The following is a 24,080-nucleotide window of genomic DNA, read 5'->3' on the forward strand; positions in this document are numbered from 1 at the left end:
AAAAAATACTGACTAGGTAGTCACAGATATTATAGGTGTGCAATATTGCTGGTCAAATAATTTTATTTTAAAAGTCAGTGAGAGTACAACACGCTAATATGTAGTTAGCATCTTCAGTACTATGTTTATGTTCTAAATTATTACTAGAATTCTGAGATGAATGCATAACAATTATTTTCCAAAGTTCTGAAAACTTGACTTGCAAATATCCTGCATAAGTTTTCTTATTCACCTCCATTAACTCAAAAAGGAAAAGAGGGGAGATTTGTGCTGAGGGAAGTCATTATGTAAATTTTACGACTTTTCAAGTCATATGATGTAGGTGAATTGCTGGCCTGCTGATAAAAAGGTATATTACATATCTTAAATATAGTATGTATGTATATAACTTTTCTATTACAAGCACTGATGGAAATGCCGTCCAAATTCTTTCTCTGCACCTTCAATGAAATAAATAGCACTTAGCAGTGAAGATAAAAATACTAAACGTTTTTAAATTAAGCAGTGAGTACCTGGTTCAAAATTCTGCCAGCCATCCTTATCAGAGCATGGGAAAACATTACTGGGTTGAAACCAAATTTTAAGAAAAAGGCATAAAAAAAATCTTATGTATTACAATTAGAGAGTAAAATTTAACCATTTGCTTTATTGATAAATATGGATTTCACTTTGCTGTCAGAAAAACTAATATTTTTGTTGTGGAAGGGTGAACCCCTACTCTTGGATCAGGTTACTATGTTTATACTTAAGCACAGCAGAGAAGTGATGTCTGCCTTTGCAAGTGGCAGAGTACTAGGTGGGGGATAGCTTGTTGTTCCTACACAGGCAAACAAAATATGATAGGGTTAAAAAAAAACCCAAAAAAAACAAACAACTATCATAGTCACAAATTTCTAATATAGTGAACTCAAATATTTTGCTGTCAAAAATTGTGTAGAAGGTTAAAAAATCAGATTAATTCAGAGCTACATTTAAGAATGCCTTAATGCCTTTTTAACTGTTAATAACATAGTGATGCAATGCAAATTAATCGTATCCAAAGCAAAAGCAGAGTTTTCATGGCCTTCATCATGCTCCCAAGCATTTAATTTCTTCATCATTCCTCTAGAAAGTCCCACTTCAGTTCCTTTTGAGGGATGAGCTGCCAAGCAGTCTATTTCTGTTTCTGTCAGTAAAGCATTATACAAAAGGGTGAGCCAGAACCTCAGCCATCACACTCGTCTTCTCTCCATAGCTAGGTTATGCAGGAAAGCCCAGTGAGACCCAGCTCCAGAGGACTGTAATGAAAATAAAACTCAGGAAAATTAAGTGTTAACTGTTACAAAAGTTAATTGAGTCCAGGGTATCAGTTAATAAGATAAGGTACTTGTTTTCCTGAGAGTATTTGTTTTTCCTAAAGGCAAATGCTTTTCTATCAGGCAGACATGCAAAAGAATTTTTCTTTTTAGAATACTCTTAGTAAAGAAGTAAAGTTTTTTCGAAATATTAAATAAATAAATTGTATAAAATATGTAAAGATGCATGAGAATGAAAGAGTCTTCACACTGGCTAATAATTAATGTAAGAGAAAAGTTCTTGTAAAATCACATTATTTCATGCATGCTCATTGTCAGGAAATACCTACTCTAATAGATTACAGGAAATATTTTATTTCCACTAACATGAAATAGACTTGCAGCTGTTGTAACCCTGGGAGGAATCACTAAAACTGTTGGCTTGATGCTGTAGTGGCAGTATGGATCCTCTGACTTGTGCCGTGTTGCTGGTGTACTTGTGGAAAATGAGCATAGTGTCAGTGAACTGCCCCATCTAGGCTTTTCTGTGTCGTCATTATTTTTTTTCCACAGTTTACCACCAGCTGGCATAGGGAGCTGCCAGTTCTTACCAGGATCAAGCAGAGGGCATAAACCTTGAGCCATAATTGTGTATTCATATTGATGAAACAATTTTAAGGTCTCTAATGTTACAGAAAGGGAAAGTAAAACAATAGGTGATTAGTCATGACTTCTCAGTATGAGATGACCTTTCATATGGCCACTACCATGGTGAGCATAAGCAGGTACCATCTGTTACCTATTTTATATTCACTTTGCTGCATATACAGTTCAACCATTGAGGTAAAAGTACTAGAGCCTGAAGTCTCCCTGATGGTGAAGGATGAAGGAGTATGGGGTGGTCTTCTGTAATTCCACCCTGGAACATGAAGGAAACAGAAAATAAACAGCGAATCTGGAAACATGTAGTTTTGTTTATGAATAAGATTAGTTATGTTTATGAATAAGATATCATTAAAGTTTCAAATATGCCTGAATTGCTTACTTATTTATGACTCAAAGAAATAAAAACCAAGTTGTTGTCTATGGGTGAAACATAGTTTCCTGAGTAACACTAGTATCATGTGTTTTGTGGCATCAAAATAAAAGAACAGAAACATTATTTTGCCACTGGAAAATTTCCTCAGGAACCTTTGGCGTCTATTTAGTAAACAGGACACTGAAATTTTTGAGCATGTGCACTTACTAATAAAGACAAAAATACTTATTCCCCTTCATCCCAGTGTTTTTGAGATTTCTGATATTTTTTCATTCTCTGTTAAGCTAGAACCCCTCACTTGCTAAAATGAGAGAAAAGATAAAAAAGATTAATAGCTTGCTTTCTCTGAAGCAAACTGTATTCTCTGTGTTTTAAAAGATTGTGGTTTAAATTCCTCATGGAAATTTCACATGCATAAATACAAAATGGTTTCTATAATATGATATAATATGTTACAATGTGTCCTGAAATAATACTTTTCTTTTAAAAACAAATTATTTCCAGAGTAAACTATGGGAATTTAGTGCGTAATCGTCATAAATAAAACAATTCTGTAGTCCCTAGCTGAAAGTTTCCTTTCCTTTTCTTCTCTTTGTCTTTTGAAGTCTATTGATCCTGGTCAGCAGTTCACATGGGAACACTCTAACCTGGAAGTAAACAAACCAAAGAATAGATATGCGAATGTAATTGCATATGACCATTCTCGTGTTCTACTCTCAGCAATAGAAGGTAAGGAGACCTTTAAAATTAAAATATTAAATCCTAAAATCTAGGATAATTTTACCAATCAATATCTTTGTATGGTAATATAAAGGAGTGTTAATTGAAGTACTTCTGTTAAATTCCTGTAATGAAAATCCTTTTCAGATGCTTATTGTCAGTAATACATTATGAACTTGCATTAAAATGTACAGAGTTTCATGTACAACACGGAATGCATTAGGTCCCTGTGTATACGCCAGTGCGTTATCTAAAGTAAATTAATATTGCTGTTTACTTATACTAACACTACAAAGCAAATGTAGCAGTAAACATACATGAATTGAGGGGTTTGTTTATCAATGAAATTATCAAGATATCTGCTCATTGTGTTTTACTTTTCAAAACCTTAGTGTGGGAAAAAAAATCAGTTCAACTTCATTTTCTCTGGGGAAATTTAAAAAACTCTCTGTAAAAACCTTTTCTTTAAATATACAATCTAAATATTAAACTAGAGTTTTTAAACAAATGCCCACATGCAGACATTGTCGGGAGTATCTCACTGACTAAAGATTGTCATATAGTAAAAGCTTTTCATTATATCTTTCTTTGTTGAAAAGCTGCCAAAAATCTTAAATACTTTAGAGTTTTAACTGAAGCAAACTGTTATAGGTAGTTAGTCCTTAGTATTGTGTCTCTTTTAGCAAGCATCAGGACACACTGGTTTTCACTAAGAGGATTTTTCCTATTTTTTCCAATTCTGTTTTACCATTAAGCTGCTTCCTGGATTGAAGACAAATTTTCAGTTTATTCTGAAAATTATATGTTGTTGACAGTCAGGTATTAATGATGGTGATAATCAAAAAAATTACATATTTAAGACACAAAATTTAAATGAAAATAAGATTTGTCTTTAGTTAGTGCTGAGAGGACTTGCATATGATACATAAGATAGAGGGAACTGTATTCCATGTCATGGTTGTTTCAGTCATAACATGCTACAAGTTAAACTGCAAGGTGGTTTTTTAATAATTTACAATTATAAACAGCTGCTTATCTTTGGCTATTCCAGACCTAAAGACACTAGACTTATAAGTATAATCCATTTAAATATTAAGTGCTTGGTGAAGAAAAAGCCAGTCCCACTGATTTAAGTTTAGATCTTTCCTCATCTGTTGCAGCTGCATACCTGCATAGGCTGCATAGGCTTTGATATCACAGATAAGAGCTTTTCAAATGCATTAGCAAATTTTAGTGATTACCTTGAAGAATTTGCATATGATAATCTGCTTATGTTTGTTCCACCTCTGAGACTCATATAGCAGTTCTGACAAGATTTTTTTGCAGCATCACTTACAATTTTTCATACTGCCTTGTAAAAGAATATAGCTGTATAGAAACCTGCCACTGCCTGGTAGAGCTACCTGTCTCAACACTGAAGAGAGGGTATTCTGATTAGCAGTGTATGTGAGGTAACTCAATAAATATATCCTTTTCTGTCTCACTGATCCAGACAAGAGGTCTAAGTGCATGGTCTGGATAGGCCATGTAACAGCAACTGGACAGCCTTTCTGAATGTTATGTAAAGTTCTTCAGAACAAAATGCTTAACTCAGAAATAAGTTTACCTCACAAAATGAAGACTCAAGTTTTTCCTGAGATTTTGTTTGGAAAAAGAGTTCTTTAAGAGAAAAAGGGAACAAAAAAACTGAATACAAACAAATTTATTCGTTAATTTATATATTAGCAAACTGGACTGCCATTTTCCTCTTCATGTAAATGATCCTTGAAATTTAGTTCCCTTAAGAAAAATGAATGTATTCAGAGAATGGGAAGACAATTTAAGAGGCAAAGTAACAAATGTTAGTCAAAGTAGTTGAAAGTATCAAATTACACAGTACATTGGACTGTGTTTTTAAATAAGAGATAGTGAAATATGGAGTAAAATTTACATTTTCCCTGGAAAGGATTGGATTTTTTAAGGAGCGGGGACAAAATATATTTAAACTGTAGTGTTTGATTCTCTTTTTAAAGTACGAAATGCCATGATGAGGCTAAAATTTCTAAACCTTTAAGAGTCATTGGCCTTAAACACAGAAAAATATTGCAATCTTTTGTAATATTAGTTTTAGATGTAAAACCACAAATGGGATTTTGACCATTTGGTGATTTGCATGATTTTAAGAATTTTCCAAGTCTTAAGATAATGCTGAAAAAAGCATATGTTGAATAAATCAAATATTAAATGCCTTTTTATAAAATTATATTTAGTCTTAAAAACTATAATAATTTAGTATATAATTATAATCTTAAAATTTTAATTCTGGGATTTTTACATGACTGTGTTGCTGAAATTTTGTGTGCATACCTTCATATGTCTAATACATTGGTCTTAGCATTTAATATTAAGTACTTTTCTTTCAGGTTTGAAGTAAATATTTCAGATATGAAACTACACAGTTTGGCCAGCACTTTATTCAATTGACAGCTGTGCTTGTTTTCATGCCACTAGCGAAATCAGTACTTGGAATAAAAAATATATTCTCCTTTACCTCTGTAACTGCACAACTTAATGACAACCTACATTTGGACTACATTATAATTTTTTACAACTAATTGGTGAACATTTGGCTAGATTTTTACATATACACCTCATCCCGATTTCTTTGGTGGCCATAAGAAAACTAGCATTATTAGTATGGTTTGAATAATAACTGTGCTCTTTCTAATGAGAAGAGCTCCTCTTTACACCTTGGCAGTGACCTCCTGTTTAAGAACAAATATATATGAAGAAAACACTAAGCATCTGTCAACTGTAATCATACGCTGATGAACGTTTTGCTTCTTAACAGTGTTGCAGAAATGTAGAATGTTGTAATTGGTACTTTAGAATGAGACACAAGGCCAGTTTTGTGCAGTTGCAGAGCTCTGTAGCCTATTCGAAATTATTCCTAGAAAGTCTTAAGAAGCAATTAGCAAAGATATGAAATTACTTCTTTCCAACTATTGATAATATAAAATTCTTAAAAATTGCGTTAGCCCTGAAACACGAGTCTTGTTAACACTTTCAAAGTGTTTATTTTCTTACCTTTCATAAGTCCTGTTCAAACCTGGTTTTTGAATTCCCACTAAATTCTTGACCTCTGTAATTACATACAGCATGGAGTTCCACAGCATAATTGCTCATTTCACAGGAATACTTTTATTAACAATGTTTAAAGTTTATTACATTAAATGTCACTTTGGAGAGAAAATTCAGGTTGAATGTGGTAATTTGATTTTCCTCCTGAAAGAAAATTGTACTTTGGAAAAATTTTTCCCATGTTCTTGAAATTTGATTGAAGTCTTGAAATCAGCTCATATGGTGCTGTCTTTGGCATTTTCTGGTATGGACACTTGGAATTTTAAAGTATCTTGACAGAATGTTGGAATGTAGTGAAGTTTATTATATGCATCTAAATGGATATAAGGGATAATTTACTGATTAAAAGAGAAATAGATCAAGTGAAAACATATCTGTGAACTTAACCTCTAAAAGTAAATAAAAATTCGAGTGGGGGAGAATGGCAATTATTCTGCATTTTAAAAATTCTTTTTGTAGATATCCATAACTAAAAGTCTGCTTATGTGGCATGTATTTGCAAAATGCTAGTTATTAAAAGAAAAAGAAAACCCTATCATATTTCAGCAGGGTATTTATCTTTTTCTAAATGGGAAATTTAGTGACTGAGATGCTGTTAACATTAGAAGACTCTGACTGTAATACCAATGGTCAAGAAAGAAAAGGCAAGAAGCTGTTAATACTCTTATTTGTCTGATGGCCAGTTGCCAGTAGATCAGCTTTGAATATGCAGACCATCATTGTTAGATTTACAAATTGTTTGGAGCTATACAAATTCTTGAATATCTACTGAAGAGTTACAGCCCATACAAATTATTTTCAGTCTTTCACATTGCATTTATGTTGCCTTCTCCTAACAATATATACACTTAGAGTAATTGCCTGGCCCCTCATCCTACAAGCCTGGAGTGCCTTAAAAACAACAAAAGTATTTCAGTGATGAGTAGCAGGGTACAGAAATGTCAGTGAAGTAGATTTCACAGTGTTAGAGCCTCTGTGAAGTAGATGGCATAGAGTAGACTTCATGGTGGCTGTCTTAACAACAACGCCGAGACAAATTGTAGGTGCATGAGTCTACTGATGCTGTTATAGTTGTACTTTAAATGCTGCCATTCTTGATACCCTTGAAATCTGCTCTGAACAATTTTTCCTGTATATGTAGCCATATTTTCCATTGGGGAAAGCTTCAGGTAAACATCCAGTGGCTTTGTTCTTGGCTGACTAATGAATATTTGATACCTGTTTACTGTACACATTCGTATTGAAACTGGATTTTGCAGGAAATATCAAGATACTACCGTTTTATTTCATATTAGTAGAGCCATCCATTAGCCCTTTTAGTGCATCATTTAGAGACTAAATTAACATTCCTATTCAAGAAAAGATTCCTTTGATTGTTGACTGCTGAGGTACCCAGTGTTAAAGAGTTAAACAATCACTAAATCCAGCTTCAGACAGCTGTAATCACAGTATGATAACATTATATTAGATTTCAGTGTTGGCTTTACGGTATTGTGCAATATACTGCTGTCTGCACATACTGCCATGTATTGTGGATAGTGTCCTGGTGCAATGCAGTTACCTATGTCTCTGAGGACCTGCACAGAACAATCTGTCTATTTTTGTTCTGTACTTTTTAATACTAGATAGCTTTTATACCAAAACAAAACAAATTCATGTTTTCTTTCTTTTTCCTAAAAGCTCCTCCTTTTTCCCGTGATTCTCTGCTAGTCACCTTTTGCTAGTTTCTCATCTCATCTGTAGATCTTCCAAGTGTCTCATCTTGCCTACAGATCTTCTACACTCTTAGTTCTTAGTTTGCATATCTACATTTCATTGTTTTCACCTTTTCCTTTTCCTTTCAAATACTTCTGTCTTCTAACCAATCCCTTTTTTGTCATGCCTAATTCTGCATGTTCTGCCAATCCCTTTTTGACAATGTCTTCTATCCATTATTCTCTACAATACATTTCTTTTTGACACTCTGTACCATCCATCCTTTCGCTCTTCACCAGACTCTCCTAACAGTCCATTCAGACTATCCAGCTATCTATAGGTTTTCTTTTCCTGACAGTGCTTTTTCCTTCTTACTGTACTTTATTAGGATGATATGTAATGAAATTTCCTCAGTCTTTGTAATAAGCCTTCATTTTACAAATATTCAGTACTAGTGTACCTTAATTGGCCTTGTTCTGCTTTGTATTTCAGTAAGTTCTTAAAGTACAGATTTGTGCTTAGACCATTTCAATTTGATTACTTCCTTAACTATATAGATTTTATGTTACAAAAATATTCACACAAACAGTTGTTACTGGCACCTAGTAACTGTTCATTGATCAAGGAATGCCAGTTGATGTGATTTTTCTGGATTCAGCAAAGCATTTTATATCTTCTCTCATGGTATGTGCTTCTGGACAAAATGTCCAGCATGCAGCTGGATAAACACATCGTGTGAGCAACTGGTTCACAGGTCAGGCACAAAGGGTTGTAGTGAATGGGATGACATCAGACTGGGGACCTGTCACTGGTGGGGTTCTGCAGGGCTCCACCTTAGGGCCAGTGCTCTTCAACATCCTCATAAATTACTTGGATGCAGGACTGGAAGAGATACTAAGCATGTTTGCTGATGATGCAAAATTGAGAGAAGCTATTGACCTCAACAAATCAGAGGGCTGGGCAATCGACAACCACGGGAAGTTCAACACGGGAAAGTGCTGGGTTCTGCACCTGGGGTGGGGCAACCCTGGAAGCACAAACAGACTGGGGAATGAGATTCTGGAGAGCAGTGCTGCAGAAAGGGACCTGGGGACAAGTTGAACATGAGCCAGCAGTTCTGTGACAGCCAGAAGGGCCAAGTGTGTCCTGGGGGGCAGTGGGCACAGTGTTGCCAGCTGGGGCTGCTGCCACAACCCACGGTAAGGGGCACGTTGTTGTCATAAATTCTTGCGAGGCTGAACAAAGACACCAGACCACAAGTCAGGGCTCTTACACTTTTATTGTAGATTTGCCTTAACTCTGGCAATCAGACCACTATTTAGACTCAAAAAGTGCTGGCTAACAAGCCCTTGATCCTGTACAGTACTCTTAAATAATTCCCACTTCCTAAAACAAAGTCCTCAAATGTGCTCAAACAAGCCGCAATACACCATTACACAAAGGTGCTGGCTCACAAGCCACAACACACCTCCACAATCTCCCCACTCCTGCAGTAAAGTTCAGTGTGGAGTATGGCTTAGAATCTGACAGCTGTGCTTTGACCAAACATAACAAGAGAGTGAGAACAAAGAATATCGCCAGTCCTTACATTCCACACGGATCCTTCCATGTGGATGGTGCAGAGCTGGGGTTCTGCATAAAAGAAAGCAAAAGACAAAGACAAGAAAAAGAGAGAATAGCGAGGGGCCTGATCTGCATCCTTTTAAAGTTAACATGGTTCACACTCCTTATGTAAGTTAGATTTTTTGCTCTGTTGTTCACATATGCACAACCAGCTTGTGGGTATTTTTCTGTGACACTGTTCAAAACACCAGACATTGATTTAAACCAATAGTACAACTTCATCAGCACTTTGAGTTCATCATGGTATTTTTTCCAATTTGTTTACGAGCGTGACAGAATTTAATCCTATTACTTCACACTATTTATGACTAAAAGCACATGTCTTAGGGAAGCAGCACAGAAACAAAAGCTTTATAGTTTAATTTGTTTTAAATAGAACGGCTGTTCAGTACTGAGCCTTTGTAAAAGCTTGAAATAATTTCAATAGTTGATTTCAGTTTGTGGATAAAACGTGAAGTCTAATTAAAGTTATTTAAGATTATAACTCTCTTCAGGAAATCAAGTGAATCATTCCTAAGGTCTGTGTTATCAGCCTTGTGGATCTGAGTCTATGTTGCAGTAAGCTTTACCACCATCTCAGCTTGTGAGTTCTCAGCGTAAATTGAGAGCAATACAGTTCATGGGGTTTTTTTAATCTTTTGCACTTTAATTGTGGCATTGGCTAGTTTTATTTAATTACTCATTCACTCTTGCTCTGTAAAAACTAAACTTCTTTGTTCTCTTGAGATACTTGAAAATGGATTGTCTTTTATGCTGAAGTACTCAGCCGATTCTTCCCCCATTGTGCTCAATTCCTGTCTGCCTAAATAAGGAGATTGCACACTCTGGTCATTCATCACCATAGTTGAAAATGCTACAAGAAAATAGTTATGGTAGAAGTTATGGTTCAGGAGCTTGATCTTTAACTGACTTCTTGTGCAGGAACTGTGTCTCTGCTTTCATGAAACCTGTAAAAGTTAAGTTATACTTCATGGATTACCCTAAATTTACACTTCAGGTATGCCATCCTAAATCTACAGTAAATCCCTCTGATGCCAATAGACTTAGTTAAGGTTCATATCAATATTACTGAAGGCGAAATTTGGTTGCTTTGTCCCCTTCTTGACCCATGCTTTTACAGAACAACTGACCTCTCTTAACTATGAAACCCAAATTTAAGTAATGATGGCAATTGCTGCTGTGCTTGTGGGTACGTTGCCTTCAAGCTATGGCAGCTAACAAAAGTTTGCAGGATTTCATTGTAGTGCAGTCAGACTGGTTGCCATTTGATTGGTTTTGCACTATTAGACTTGACAGAAAATTGTTCTGTTTTCTCAGCTCAAATTGAGGTTATGGCCAGAAAAGTCATTGCAGAAAGGGACATTTTAATATTTAGGTTTACTTGCCTTTTATATAATTTTATGCTTTTTCATCGTAGGTATTTACAGATATCCAGGTTTTATATTTGTTATTTTTAAACTGCACACAATTCATTAGTCCTCTTATGATAAGGCACCTTCCCTAGAGGGCTTTAAGGATTTTGGAGCAGGATGTGAAGCTGAGGTCATGCATGAAAACAGTGATGAAAAGAGACTCCATGAGAAATGGGTATGATACTTAAAGGGACCATGAGAATAGATGAAGAACAATGAAAATACTAATGGATACTGTGTGTGAGAGAGACAGTGGAGCTGAGCATTTTGACTCAAGTTATTCTCTCAGTCTCAGCAGAGATAAAACCCTGTTGAGTATTGAGTACTGTATTCTAGTAGATCTAGCTAGAGATAAACCCATGATGAAAATCTCAGTACAAGCGTTGGAGCACCACATTTTTGGGTTTTTTGGTTTTGTTGTTTATTTTCCCAGAACTGCATTGGTTAAGACATTAATAGTTGCTCAGGGCCTGTGGTAAATGGATTTTCATGTCCATGTCCCAGGTATATCCTCATTTTGTGCCCTGAAGCTGGCTTGCCTTGTAAAATAATTTTTCTAGCTAAAGGACATACAAAATTTTCTGTGTCCACTTTATAGAATTCAAGTGGAGAAACAGAGTGAAAATTGCTACTTTAACCTGGATGGGAGGAAATCCTCTTTGTAATAGTTAATCTTAATTCTTTCTTACTTGAATCTTAGATCAAGGGAGGTATAATCTGGAAGTTTTTCTTCATTTTTATTTAAAGAATTAGAATTTATTTAATTTAGAACTTATATATTTTAATATAATTTATCAATAAATTTAATACAAATTAGTAAGTAGAAGGAGTATTTACAATTTTAGGAATAATGAATTATTTTACATCAGGTACTAGGATTGGTTGCTAAAATTTGTAAAGATCATTTTTAGTGAATATTTTGCGGTAGTTCTCATGCTTAATTTTCACACTGACTTTGTGCAGTATCAGTTCCAGAGGACAGCTTTCCCAGAAGATCATTTAACCACTTTACAAAGTGTTGTTTTTCATTTTTTCCTTAGGCTTTTATTTATAACATGTGCTTCAAAGTATGATACCACGCATCATAATATAATTCAAATTTATGCAGAAAACATTTCTTACCAGCTTTCTCAGTTCCTTTGGTAATAATACCCAGTTGGTGTAGATTTCTCGTGTTGGCTTCATTTTTCTTTCTCATCTGTTTTGTGAAAAAAATGTTTTATTATCTTGATAAAGGAAGATAATACAGCATTGTGCCTAGCAGTTGTATTTTCTCTATAAATAATTCCAATATCCACAATAAGATGTGTCATGTAAAACAGCTTCAGATCTGCAAGAGTGATGCTTTTGAACTCCAATTTCTACCTTTCATGGACGGAAATAATGCTTTTCAGCTATAGACCATGTAGGTTTCAAAGGTTTTTTTTTTGTGTTTTGGTTTTCTCCTGGAAGAGACTTTCAGTCAGGTCAAATCAATCAGACAGTCTTCCTGTGTCCATTCATGCATCTTGCCTGAGGAGTGCCATTTTCTGCCTCTCTTGTACCCCTGAAATTATAAGGTCTTTCTATCCTGGAAATATTTTCTCAGGTTTTTCTTCTAATTGTATACAGAAAATAAAATCAAATTAAAATTTAAGTTTAAATATTATTTGAGCATATAAAACAAGAACATATATGGAACTTTACTGGGCATGAAGGCAACATTTTTTCTTGACTACAGCTCTAGTAGCACGTAATATGAATAATTTCCATGTTATATTGGCTCTTACTGTCACATTTAGTCTGTGGGGTTCCTTCACTGCTAGGTGTATAGTGGAATGAAACATTAAGCTTATCAAGAGTGAGTGTAGAAACTATTAAAATTGCAGCTAAAATGAACAGTCAAAGTTTTTAAGAGGTACCTCTAATTTCCATTCAGATTATTTTGGAAGACATTTTCAGATGCGTGTCACTTATAGTCAGGAAAGACAGGAGTGTGCAGCTCTAGTAACTCCTGACTTGAGATCACCAGCAGCAGATAATGCATCAGAATAGATTCGATTTCTGACAGAAAGCTTGGGAAACATTTGTTTATAATTTCATAGCCAAAGCAACTCAACTTTTTTGCTTTGTGGACTGAAAGAAGTCTTATCTCAGAATAAATCTGGAGCTGGTGTCACCACCTTGGCTCTCTTTTGAAAGAGTTTGTGGAACCTGCACCATTTCTTGGGGTTGTAGACTCATGTATGGCAGATTGGCTGCATGAATATAAATCATTTATTTCTGCTTACAGAAGTAACTTCTGTCAATTTAACAAACCTTACTAAGATGCGGAGATCTGTATTCAGCTAATTAACACTGCTATACCATTCAGCCAGCACTGAGATCTCATATGAGTATCTTTTCTTTCTCAAGTCATCAGTTAAAAAAACAGCAGTGACATAAAAACTGATTCTTCCATGCTTTATCTTTCAACATGCACATAGTCTGAGTTAAAAGTTAGGCACTGCACTGCTGAATTCAACAGTGGTCTGAGAATTTTAAGTCCATTGTTACATGTTTCCATTCCATGGCTACCTTATCAGTGCAGGCTAGTAACGTGACCTCCACTACAGCCAATACACCTCCTTGATCCTGGCAGGCAGCACATTCCAGCTCTCAGTGCAGGCATTGTATTGCACACCCTGAGTTAAACAGATTGCAGTTAGGAATGAGCCTGCTTCCTACGGGGCTCAAAGAATGGACATGTGTCTCGTAGACACAAAGTCCCTATGGAAGTCTTGTCCAAAATACCTGAGCCTCAAGCAAATAACGGTATAGGTCCTTTGTGCTCTCAGGTTTTGGATCCCACCTTCTTTTCATGCTTTTAATTCTTACTCAGTCTTGCACAGGTCTTTATTTCTTGCATACACCATATCGCAAATTCCATTGTTTCTAAAACCTGATTTACATAACGTGTTTTGTTACAATAAAACTCATAATTGTCTTCCTGTTTAATGGGGAAAATGAATATAGCAGTTAATATTAATAGTCTTGACAATATATTTTTTTTGTCTTATTTATTTAAAGGAAATGCAGTGATCTCATCAAGAATGTTTAGGAGCCTAGCCTGGGTGTCTGATCATGTCTGTCCCAGGCTGAGACATACTGGGTGTCTGGGTGTCTGCAGACAGCATCAGACCAGCATTTAAATGCTGCTGTGTTGACCCCCAGGCATCTCCACCTGATACAGAATTTCAGGCTTCTTTTATATTTCTTATCGAACAAAGTCTCTTGTTTCAAAAGCATATTTATTCCCCGAGAGACCAGCATGCCTCTTGACTCCACAAATGGCATATGCTCACTGCTAAGTGCCCATGTGGTACTTGGCACGCAGAAAGCCAAGCTGAGATTCTTCCAACCAGCTGTGTCACAGGATTTTCCAGCCCTTGTGCAATAAGACAGCACAGAAATTCTGCCCTGTATTCTCACTCTCCTCTCTTTGCAGGCATACCGGGCAGCGACTATATCAATGCCAACTACATAGATGGATACAGGAAGCAGAATGCTTATATAGCAACACAGGGTGCACTGCCAGAAACCTTTGGTGACTTCTGGAGAATGATGTGGGAACAACGAGGTGCAACTGTCGTCATGATGACAAAACTAGAGGAGAGGTCCAGGGTAAGGAAAGCATATGCAAGGTTAATAATATTGTACCTGCGTTACCACTATTGTAAGATTTTTTCTCCTTCTTGTATGTTTGCCTGTCTTCTCTATATGTGAAAAAACTGATTTTTTTTTTTTTTTGTTACCATGAGTTAGAAGTGTCTATGCTGAAAATCACTTATATAGGAAATATTGCTTCCACTATGAAACTACCAAGTCATGCCACTTATTTAGTATTTTTTTGTACTCTGGAAAAATTTAAATTTTTTGATCACAGTGATTTTGGTAGGCATTTTTTCTATTTTAATAATATTGGAAATCTTAGGAGGTGACCAAAAGGGTTGTGTCCTCTGTCATAATAAGAATATGATTGTGTATCATCCTGTTATGAGGAAGTTAAAGTATGTCAACAGCATTCAGTTCTCAGTTTTAAATGGTATATATTCAGCATTATTTAACATCATAATAATGAGGATTTGGATTTGTTTAGGAAACATTTTTTTTGAGCACATGCTAGGAAAACTACAGCAGCATATGCAGTAACAGAATACAAAATTATCTGCGGTATTTCAAATTCAATTTTGCAGACCAAAGTAAAATTAGGAAAGTAAAGGACTAAAATATAAGGAGATTGTTCTGATAATAAGACAAGGGTACTATTCAAATAATAGAACCATAGATTCTATTATTAGAAAAAATATAACAAAATATGTGCTATATAAAAAGGGAAATAAAAAATAATAATTTGGCTTTTTTTTATAACACAGTGAAAGCGATAGAAAGAGTCATAACAGACCATGGGGTGTTGCATGAAGATGTGGGTCCATATTTGGTGGCATTCATTAGTTGTAAGAGTGGATGTTATCGGGGAGGAGGGATTAAAAGCAAAAAAAATAAGACAGGAAGATCAGAAAGATGGGGAGAAAAATGGGAAAAATCATCCTCAGGAGCCAGTCAGGAAGAGAAACAAGTGTTTAGCCCTCAATGGTAGTTCCTCCATCCAACTTTTTCCACAGTAACTGTATTTTGTGTTGAGATGTACTTGCAGTCCTCACGGGCTGTTCATGCTCATGATGCTGTTACCATTGCTGGGAGCACACATGGGCTAGGGAGAGTGCTACACAGCTGGTTCATGGCTGAGCTTTCTGCAAACACATTTATGAGACCTTTATTGTAAGCCAGAAGCTTCAACCTAACGTAGAAATCAGAAAGCAGAAAGAAAGGGTGATTCTAACATCAGTGGCAATCACTTCCCTTGGGACCCTGCCGTAACAACAGTAATAGGTTTTTCAAATCCAGGAGATGAATAACAAACAGAAGTGGCACAGGAAAAATGCTGCCACAAGCATTCTGAGGTGCAGAGTCCTAGAAGCTTGTGTGAAGGGGTAGGGGGCTGCAAGTGGGTAGCAGGCTGCAGGAGTGCAGGTGGAAGGTGGAAAAAGCTAAGGTATCAAAGGCACTGTGCAATGAGTTAAAAATGCTGTAAATACAGAGGATAAAGAACAGTTCAGTAATACAGAAAGAGATTAGGGAGGAGGATAGAAGATTTATCATCCAGAAAGGTTTTAAATCAGTAAAAGTATCTTACACAGGTAACTAGATAATAGTTGATATTTCAGTAGTTCATGGATGAGCTCCATTTCAAAATGAAAATGCTTTAGCATGTGTAAGCTTGGAACAGGGCGGAGAGCACTGTAAAGCCTGATGTTGCACTGTGTTGGCATTGATGTCTTTTTCATATGCTTGGATACCTGTAATTGCAATGATTACATAACTTGAACCTCTTGGCAGCAGTCATTCCTTCTGGAACCTTACCAAAACACATATATATTTATTCTCTTACCCTTTCCATAATTTCTAAAAGTAGAGTAGGCTTTTTGCAGTTCAAGCACTGTATGGCATTCTAATTATAGAATCACTTCCCACATGTAACTTCAACTCACATTAACACCACTGCCTATACATACCTGATGGCAATTAGTACATAGCAGAGGGTAATTTTAGCAGAATTTTTAATTTTAACTTGGGTCTACAGGCCTTGTCTAGTTCAGGCACTGCCTGTTTGGAATTGAGAAAATGAAGTTTTGCCCATTTCTTCACTAATTAATTCTTTAAAGTTGCTGTTAAATGACACCAGTGCAAAGAAAAAAATCTGATCCTAATAAGCAGCCCATTGCAAAAGGTGTAGTTAAGAACTTGAGAGTTTATCTTAATACTGCAGGCCACAGACAGCCACTGTCTAGAAAGATGTTTTGATGTACCTAAATGAAATTCTTCTCATTCTCTCCAGTAATTGCCTAGCAGAGTTTTAAGCTAACTCTAGCCTTTGCTGGCTGCACCCTAAAAAAACACTGATCAGAATAGTAATCACCTCCAGAAGTGATTAGCATTCAGAAGCAATACATTCCCTAAGTGGAATGAGAAACTAGACATTCTAGTCGATGGATTGCTCATGCATTCAGTGCTTATGCTTGTATTTTTATGCATGTTTGTGCTTATGTATTTTTTTGTGCATAATTTAGCACCTTCTGTGTTCATAGATTGAATTTGATGCATTCAATGCAGAGCATTACATACCAGCTATCTAGTATATAATTCAGCTCCCAGTCCCAGAGTCTGCAGCTCTGTGACTATGGCATACCAGTTAACCTCTTCTAATGCAGTAGATACATGTAATGTAATTAATGGTGTTGATGGTGAGGCAGCAATGGAAATCCCTGTGTAGGAAAAAAAGCCCAATGATGACATTTCATTGCTATTTTCACTTGTGCTATCATTTTTATATAGTGTATTCTTATAGCAGAAAAACAAGTGAGATTTCAAACATGAAATATAAGCACTGTTACATATCATTAGGGATGAAGAGCTTTGCTAATTTTGTTTCTCTTTTTCCTTTGATTCCATTTTGATTGCTTTTGTGTCTTGGCAGCCTGATCATTATTCCTGCTGCAAGGCAGGATTGTTTCTCCTGGGACTTCCTGCCTTCCATCTCCATGTCGTCATTTCTGTTTAGCTAGCTTTTTTTCATTATGTAGTCCTGCAGCCTGGTATCAGCCTTTTTAACCTGGACTGCATAGATAAAGATGAGGATTTTAATTGCATCTGCAGAAAAAATGTTGGTTCATTAGCATGTGTTAGATGTCTGAGTGACTTCAGATTTGAGAATGTTCGTATTTTACAGCTGAGTAGATCAAATGAAGATGTTACAGTGAATTCATTATTCATTTGTTTGCCTATAAGGAAGCTGCAGGAAAAAAAGAAGATCTTTCACTTATAACCTTTTACACTTAGTTGGTTTCATATTAAATGTCATCACCTGAATTTCCCTTGACCTAAACTAGACTACAGAGAGAAAGTCAGTCTAATCATTCAGCTACCATGAATGTAATTTGTATCAAACAGGATTATACACGCTGGCAGCACATGGAACAGTGTTGGTAGCATATTTGTCACAAATATGAGTTTAATGTTAGTGAAAGAAAAGAACAATACTGAAGGTTGTAAATTAGAGTTTTTTTTAAAAAGCAGTTGTTTGTTATACTAAGGAAATATGTAAAACATAAAGCTTCAATGTGTGATACCTCTCTTTCCCACTTCTCTGTCTTCTCTTCTACCCCCAGCAGTGAAGATTACTTTTTTTTTAATTGGGTCCTCTTAACGTATTGAATGTTCTGCATACTCATGTGCTGTAGTGAATTTTATGAATGATGAGATGAAAAATCTCTCTTTACAGCAAAAGATAATATTGCCTCCAACAGGAAACATCAAGTCCTGCCTCCTTTTTCAGGGTAGGATACTGCTGTAGATTGTCCATTTGAAAGAGAATTCAGTCCTTTCCTTCTTTGTTTTGTAATTCTGTATTTTGAATACATTTGCTATGTTGTCTTGGAACTGATAGAAAATCCTTACTTCCTTCCTTAACCTCATTACACTATTGTCTATATTGGGACTCCAGTGCCTAGGTTTAAAATCCTCTGACAAAAAATCCCAATCAGGTCCAAGCTAAATGACAGTGTAATGACATTTTCAGGTATTCTAATATGAGCAGCTAAATGACAGTATAATGACACTGTCAAGTATTCAAATACAAGCCAGATTCTGAACTTCTTTTCTGATGAGGAAGGCTTTAGTTTTCATAGAGATACTATCAGCTTCATTCAAATTTCCTAATGACTAAGTGAATACATGAGGAAACTACATTAGTGGCATTCTGTTAGCCGCATCCAAACATTCATTTGACCATCCTGAAGTGGATATCATCATCAATATTATAAGCCAAAAATATATAAACAATGTAAGCATAGAAAATCATTTGGGTTTGCCAAAGTTTAACATCTTGAATCCTGAGTCTTCATTGGGAAGGGAGAGATCAAAACAAGCCCAATAGAAAAGTCATGTATCCTCTCTCAGATTTTGTTCCCCATTATTGATACACATGGGACTATTTGCCTAGGTGCTGTATTTGTTCCATAAGAACTTTAAGAGATAGTTGAAGATCCCTGGACTTAGCTTCTCTCAACTTGTCACTGACTACTGAGTCAGGACAGATGGCACTGTCACGAGAAAAGATAAATGGACTTTTCCTGGTATTGCTGAAATGCTAAATAGGAATTTCTTTTGTTCCAAATGTCAAGCATCAGAACACTCCTGTCTGAGTACCTGAACTAATTTTTTATAGATTTAGAGACTATTCCATATGTAAGAAAAATCGAAAGTGGGTGACAGTAGAAATATCAGGTAGGTGAAGATACGTGTCTTGAAGTTGGAGTAAAATAGTTGTTTGGGGTTGGTTTAGCTTAGTGAGTTTGCTTGTGTTTTTTGAAGGAGTATATAATAAATTAAATCAAGGAAGCTTTATTCAATTTCAGCTAGTGCAAAGCCCACAACAAATTGAAAACACAGTGGAAAATGTAACTGTACATTGGGACTCTTCAGGAAAAACAGCTTAAAAACAGCTTTTTGGCTACCAAAGATTTCTAAGTTTTGCTATAGGAAAGGAAAAAATAAAGGCAGGTCTGGGAAAAACCCTACATTTTTCTACTCAAAATGAGCATGTTGCTGAGATTTGTCATGAATCTTCCCTTGTTGATGGCAGAGTAGGCACTGGTATCTAATGTATCTGACTTCATAGCTAAGACAAAGCAAGAGTACATGCACCACAGTGAGTAATAATCACAGAAAACTAAGAATGCAGTTTTCTTGTCTGTATGAAATGAATGCAACAGCTTTTTAAATGATTGTGATGAAGTTAGTTATCCATTTGTTGTGCAGAGTCTCTGCAGCAAATTTCAGGTCTTTCTGCCTAAATATGTTTTCGTGGATAATACTGGAGGTATTACCTGTCAAAAAACTGCATCAAAAATAAATAACAATAAAGACATTTTCACTAAAGGAGTAGAGAAGTCATCAATAGATGCACTTAAAAATTCATTAAAGAATATTACCAATATGCTACTGTCATGGTTTGACCCTGGGCAAATGCCAGGCACCCACATCAGCCACTCACTCACTCTCCCTTGCCACAGCTGGGCAGAGGAGAGAAAAAAACAATGAAGGGTTCATGGGTCAAGGTAAGTACCAGGAGAAAACACTCCAAGGACAAAACAGGCTCAACTTCAAGTTACAAAGTGAATTTTTTACTAACAGAGTCTGAGGAAGATAATGAGAAGTAAAAAAAAGCCCTTAAAGACACCCATTGTTCCCCCCAACCCCTACCTCCTTCCCACCAACAGTGCAGGGAACAGGGTGTGGGGGTTTGGTCAGTTCACCACTGAGCTCTTCTTCCTCTGCTCAGGGAGAGGAGTCCTTCCCCTGCTACATCATGGGGTCCCTCCCATGGGAGGCAGTTCTCTGTGAACTTCTCCAGTATATTTCCAATCTCATGAGCAGCATTCGTCCCAAAACTACTGCAAAATGAGCCCTCCCACGGGCAGACAGTCCTCCCAAAACTGCTGCACCATGTGTCACTCCTCCATGGGGTGCAGACCTCCAAGGACAGGCTATACCAGCCTCCAAGCAGGGTCTCTTTCTCCACTGGGACTCCCACTGCAGCACAGCCTCCTCCAGACGTCCACCAGCTCCAGCATGGGCACCTCCCCATGGGCTGTTGGTGGATCTCTGCACCCCTGTGGACCCCATGGGCTGCAGGGGGACAACCTGCTTCACCATGGCTCTCACCACGGCCTGCAGAAGAATTTCAGCTGTGGCACCTGGAGCACCTCCTCCCCCACCTTCTCCACTGACCTTGGTGTCTCCATGTTGTTTTCCCTCACATATTCCCACCTCCTCCTTTTCTCTGGCTAGAAAAACTGCCTGCCCCCTTTGTTTTGATTTCTTCTTAAATATGTTATCACAGGGGCATTACTAACAACTCTAATTGGCCCAGACTTGGCCAGCAGCATGTCCATCTTTGGTGCTGTCAGAGATTAGCTCTGCTGGACATGGTGAAAGCTTCCAGAATCTTCCGACAGTAGTCTTCTTTGTGGGCCCCCGCTCTCCAAAACCCAGCCAAGCAAAACCAACACAGTTCCCAAATACACCTGTATTCTACTTGGTTTAGACAAAATATAATTGATTTTTGCAGACAACTTTCACTGATGTTTCATACTGGGCAGAACAGGTGTGTAAAAAATGTGCTGATTTTTTTAAAGTTACAAAATGTGTTTAAATGTAGGACAATATAAAAAGAAATTTAACTATGTTTTGTGAAAACCGAAAAAATAATGCATGTCTTTAGCTGATAATTGGCAAGTTAACATATCATTCAGCAGATATTAGCAGATAGGACACATTACAGATGGCATTTTTTCATATCGAATTGTACTGTTTTACTAAGAGGAATAAATGTGCAGTTTTGTCATTGTTCATTCCCTAGTTTTAATGGCAAACCAATAACTTCTGTATCAATAATGTGCTATCAGAATTTCACACTTCTGTAGTGCTCTCTGCATACTAAGATATGTGTCAGATGAAGAATGAATGAGGGAACTGGGAAAAAAAAAGAAAAACACAAAATCAAGTACTCCATGTGTTCACCAGATTTACAAAAATAAAAATGTGTAGGTTTGTACTGTTTTGTTTGGTTTTTTTTCACTGTAACAGAATGCAATGGCCACAGTCTAAGAATTCCTACGCCTTTGTACGAGGTGGAGTCACCTGTTGTAGTGTCAGAATTGTAAAACTCAACCATATGACTGTTTATTAAGGAAGGATTCTCAGAGGCACAAGGGCAGGAACACCGTCAGCTGTCACTGAAATGCAGTCAGCCATAGGTGTTCAATGCATGTAAGAATCTAATCCAATAAAGCTTAGAGTTTCTTTTCCTAGGTACATTTCAGGTGGAAATTCTGTGCCAAGGTGCCTCAGCTAAAACTCAGACTATTAATATTATCCAGTAAAATAGCTGTGGAAATGCCATACTACAAGTAGGGTTAATTTTGTGAAGGAATTGCTTTTACACACTACCCAGGCTGAAAGTCTGGGTATTTCAGCTTTTATACATTTGAAGTTAACATACAGAATTAATACCCCGTGTGATAAGATTTTGGTAAATTGCAGAGAATCTAGCAGAGAACAGTAATGATCAGATTTTGGAGAAATAACTTCTCCAACATCTCAGATGTTGGAGAAATTATTTATGGGAAAAGTCAGATTTTGATCTGTTTTATATGTAAGGGAGGGGAAGAAATCAAAGTAGTCTACCACCATATGAAAGGGTGTTAAACAATTTCATAGTAATCAACCATTTTCCCTGCCTGTGGGGCTTTAGGAGGAAGAAATAAACTTTGCAGCAAAGATGATTTTTATTGAATTATTAATGAAACTCCAGAATGGAAGGTAATGAATGAAGGATATTGCATGCGGTCTCTTCCACTGTAAGATTTCAAGAATTGTTAGCACCCAAGTCTTACCTGAAATAATGGTTTCAATCTGGCAATAGCTGGTAATGCCAAAAGTATTTTTCAAGGCAACCATCTAGTTCTTTGTGTTATCATTCTGTGTGGTTTCTTTTAACTGTTAGGGTAAACTGATGGTTTTCTATAAAGATACCATTTCCCTGAGGCAAGTGTATAGCAAGTGGTTTAGTCAAAAACGTATTCTAACTCTGTAATTTGACTTCATTTTCTTAGCTCCTTCACTTAGTGCTTGAGGTAAGACGTAACATTACTACCTCATATAATTCTTCTCTTAATACAGACAAAGGAACCATGCCACATGTAGAAAATTCCCATTGACATTTTGAGTTAGAAGATAAAAAATTCTGCATATTTGTTTTCAAAATTCAGTGAGTATAGAGTCTTAGAATCATGATTTTATCAGTGTATTAAACCAGCTGTAGAAAGCTCACCATGACTTGGAGTTCCATTCAAAAATCAAAATCCAAACTGAGACCTCGTGGTCCTCAAAATATTTTCCAGTGTACCAATGTTTCCAATTTCCTTTTCTTGTATTAGTGGTATTTCAAGTGAACCAAAAATATTAGGATAACAGATTTTTTTTTATATGATGTTTCTTTCTTTTGGTCATTTTGTTTCACTGACTTTTTTCATACTATTCATTTCAAGTGAACCAAAAATACAAGGATAATAGAATTGTTTTGATCTGATGTTTTTTCCTTTTGATCATTTGTTTCACTGATTTTTTTCATAATATTCATATGAGCTTAAAGAAATAGCTCTCTTTTATGGAAAGTAGTAGATTTTCATTAAAGCACTTGAATGGCAGGCTGAATTGTTCAATATGTTCTTCATACTCTAATATCTTATTCAGTGAAAGGATTATTCAGGCTGCACACAGTGATCAGCCTAGAGTACAAGAGGATGAAACAAAAAGTAGTCAGCACATTCTCTTTTTCAGTCAGTCCATTCATTTAAACCTTTTCAAGACCTTTTTGGAAAATCTTGCTAAAGTTAACTGTTTGACAGACTTATCCTTCAAAATGAATTCACTAAAACCATGTCTTCCCTGCTGTTAGAAAGAGCTCAAAAAAGGGCATCTCACATTGATATCAGCAATATAGTCTTGAACTGTTCTTTGCTTGTATAGATGAAGATGAAAATTGAGATAGAGAACACTTTCAAACACCCAAGATTCCTTTTAATATCTGTTTCCTTTTGTTTTAATAACCATACCACACTCTTTCATAAGGATCAGAATGGAAACAATTTGAGAATAATCTGTTTAATTAATCAACTGCATTTCAGTGTTAACTGTTAGCCTACTAATTACATCTCAGATGTTTCAGAAAGTAGGGGTGTAATGAGGGTGGATTTGAAGACTTAGTAGAGGACTAAAATTTGTTATGAATTGATTAGCCTATGGTTCATTTATGTTGCTTCCAAACTCTGTTTGGAACTTCTTTTTTGAGGCTACAGTAAGTAAGACCAAAATCTAAAATTTATTTATGACTATGAGCTTATATTTTAATCTGTCATAACTGAAGTCAATGAGTGACACTAGAGCAAATCTTGTTCAAATAAGGACTAAAAATGTGTGTCTGTATTCTGGATTTTATTTTTTTATCTTTACATTATAATTTCAAATACTATTATCCGTGTCTATGAGCTTTAG

General features: G+C 36.1%; 1 protein-coding gene across 2 annotated transcripts in view; it reads left to right on the top strand.

Annotated features, from left to right (window-relative positions):
• The window catches only part of PTPRD (protein tyrosine phosphatase receptor type D), a 1,173,827-nt gene that overhangs the window by 1,107,840 nt on the left and 41,907 nt on the right, over positions 1-24,080 (top strand). For both annotated transcript variants that reach the window (XM_085043363.1, XM_085043362.1), the window contains 2 exons: positions 2,919-3,042; positions 14,350-14,525. In XM_085043363.1, coding sequence (XP_084899489.1) covers positions 2,919-3,042; positions 14,350-14,525 — 300 coding nt within the window. The remainder of the gene's footprint in view (positions 1-2,918; positions 3,043-14,349; positions 14,526-24,080) is intronic.

Source organism: Lichenostomus cassidix, chromosome Z (genome assembly GCF_008360975.1).
Source record: "Lichenostomus cassidix isolate B80296 chromosome Z, HeHo_3.0, whole genome shotgun sequence".
NCBI classification, from domain to species: Eukaryota; Metazoa; Chordata; class Aves; order Passeriformes; family Meliphagidae; genus Lichenostomus; species Lichenostomus cassidix.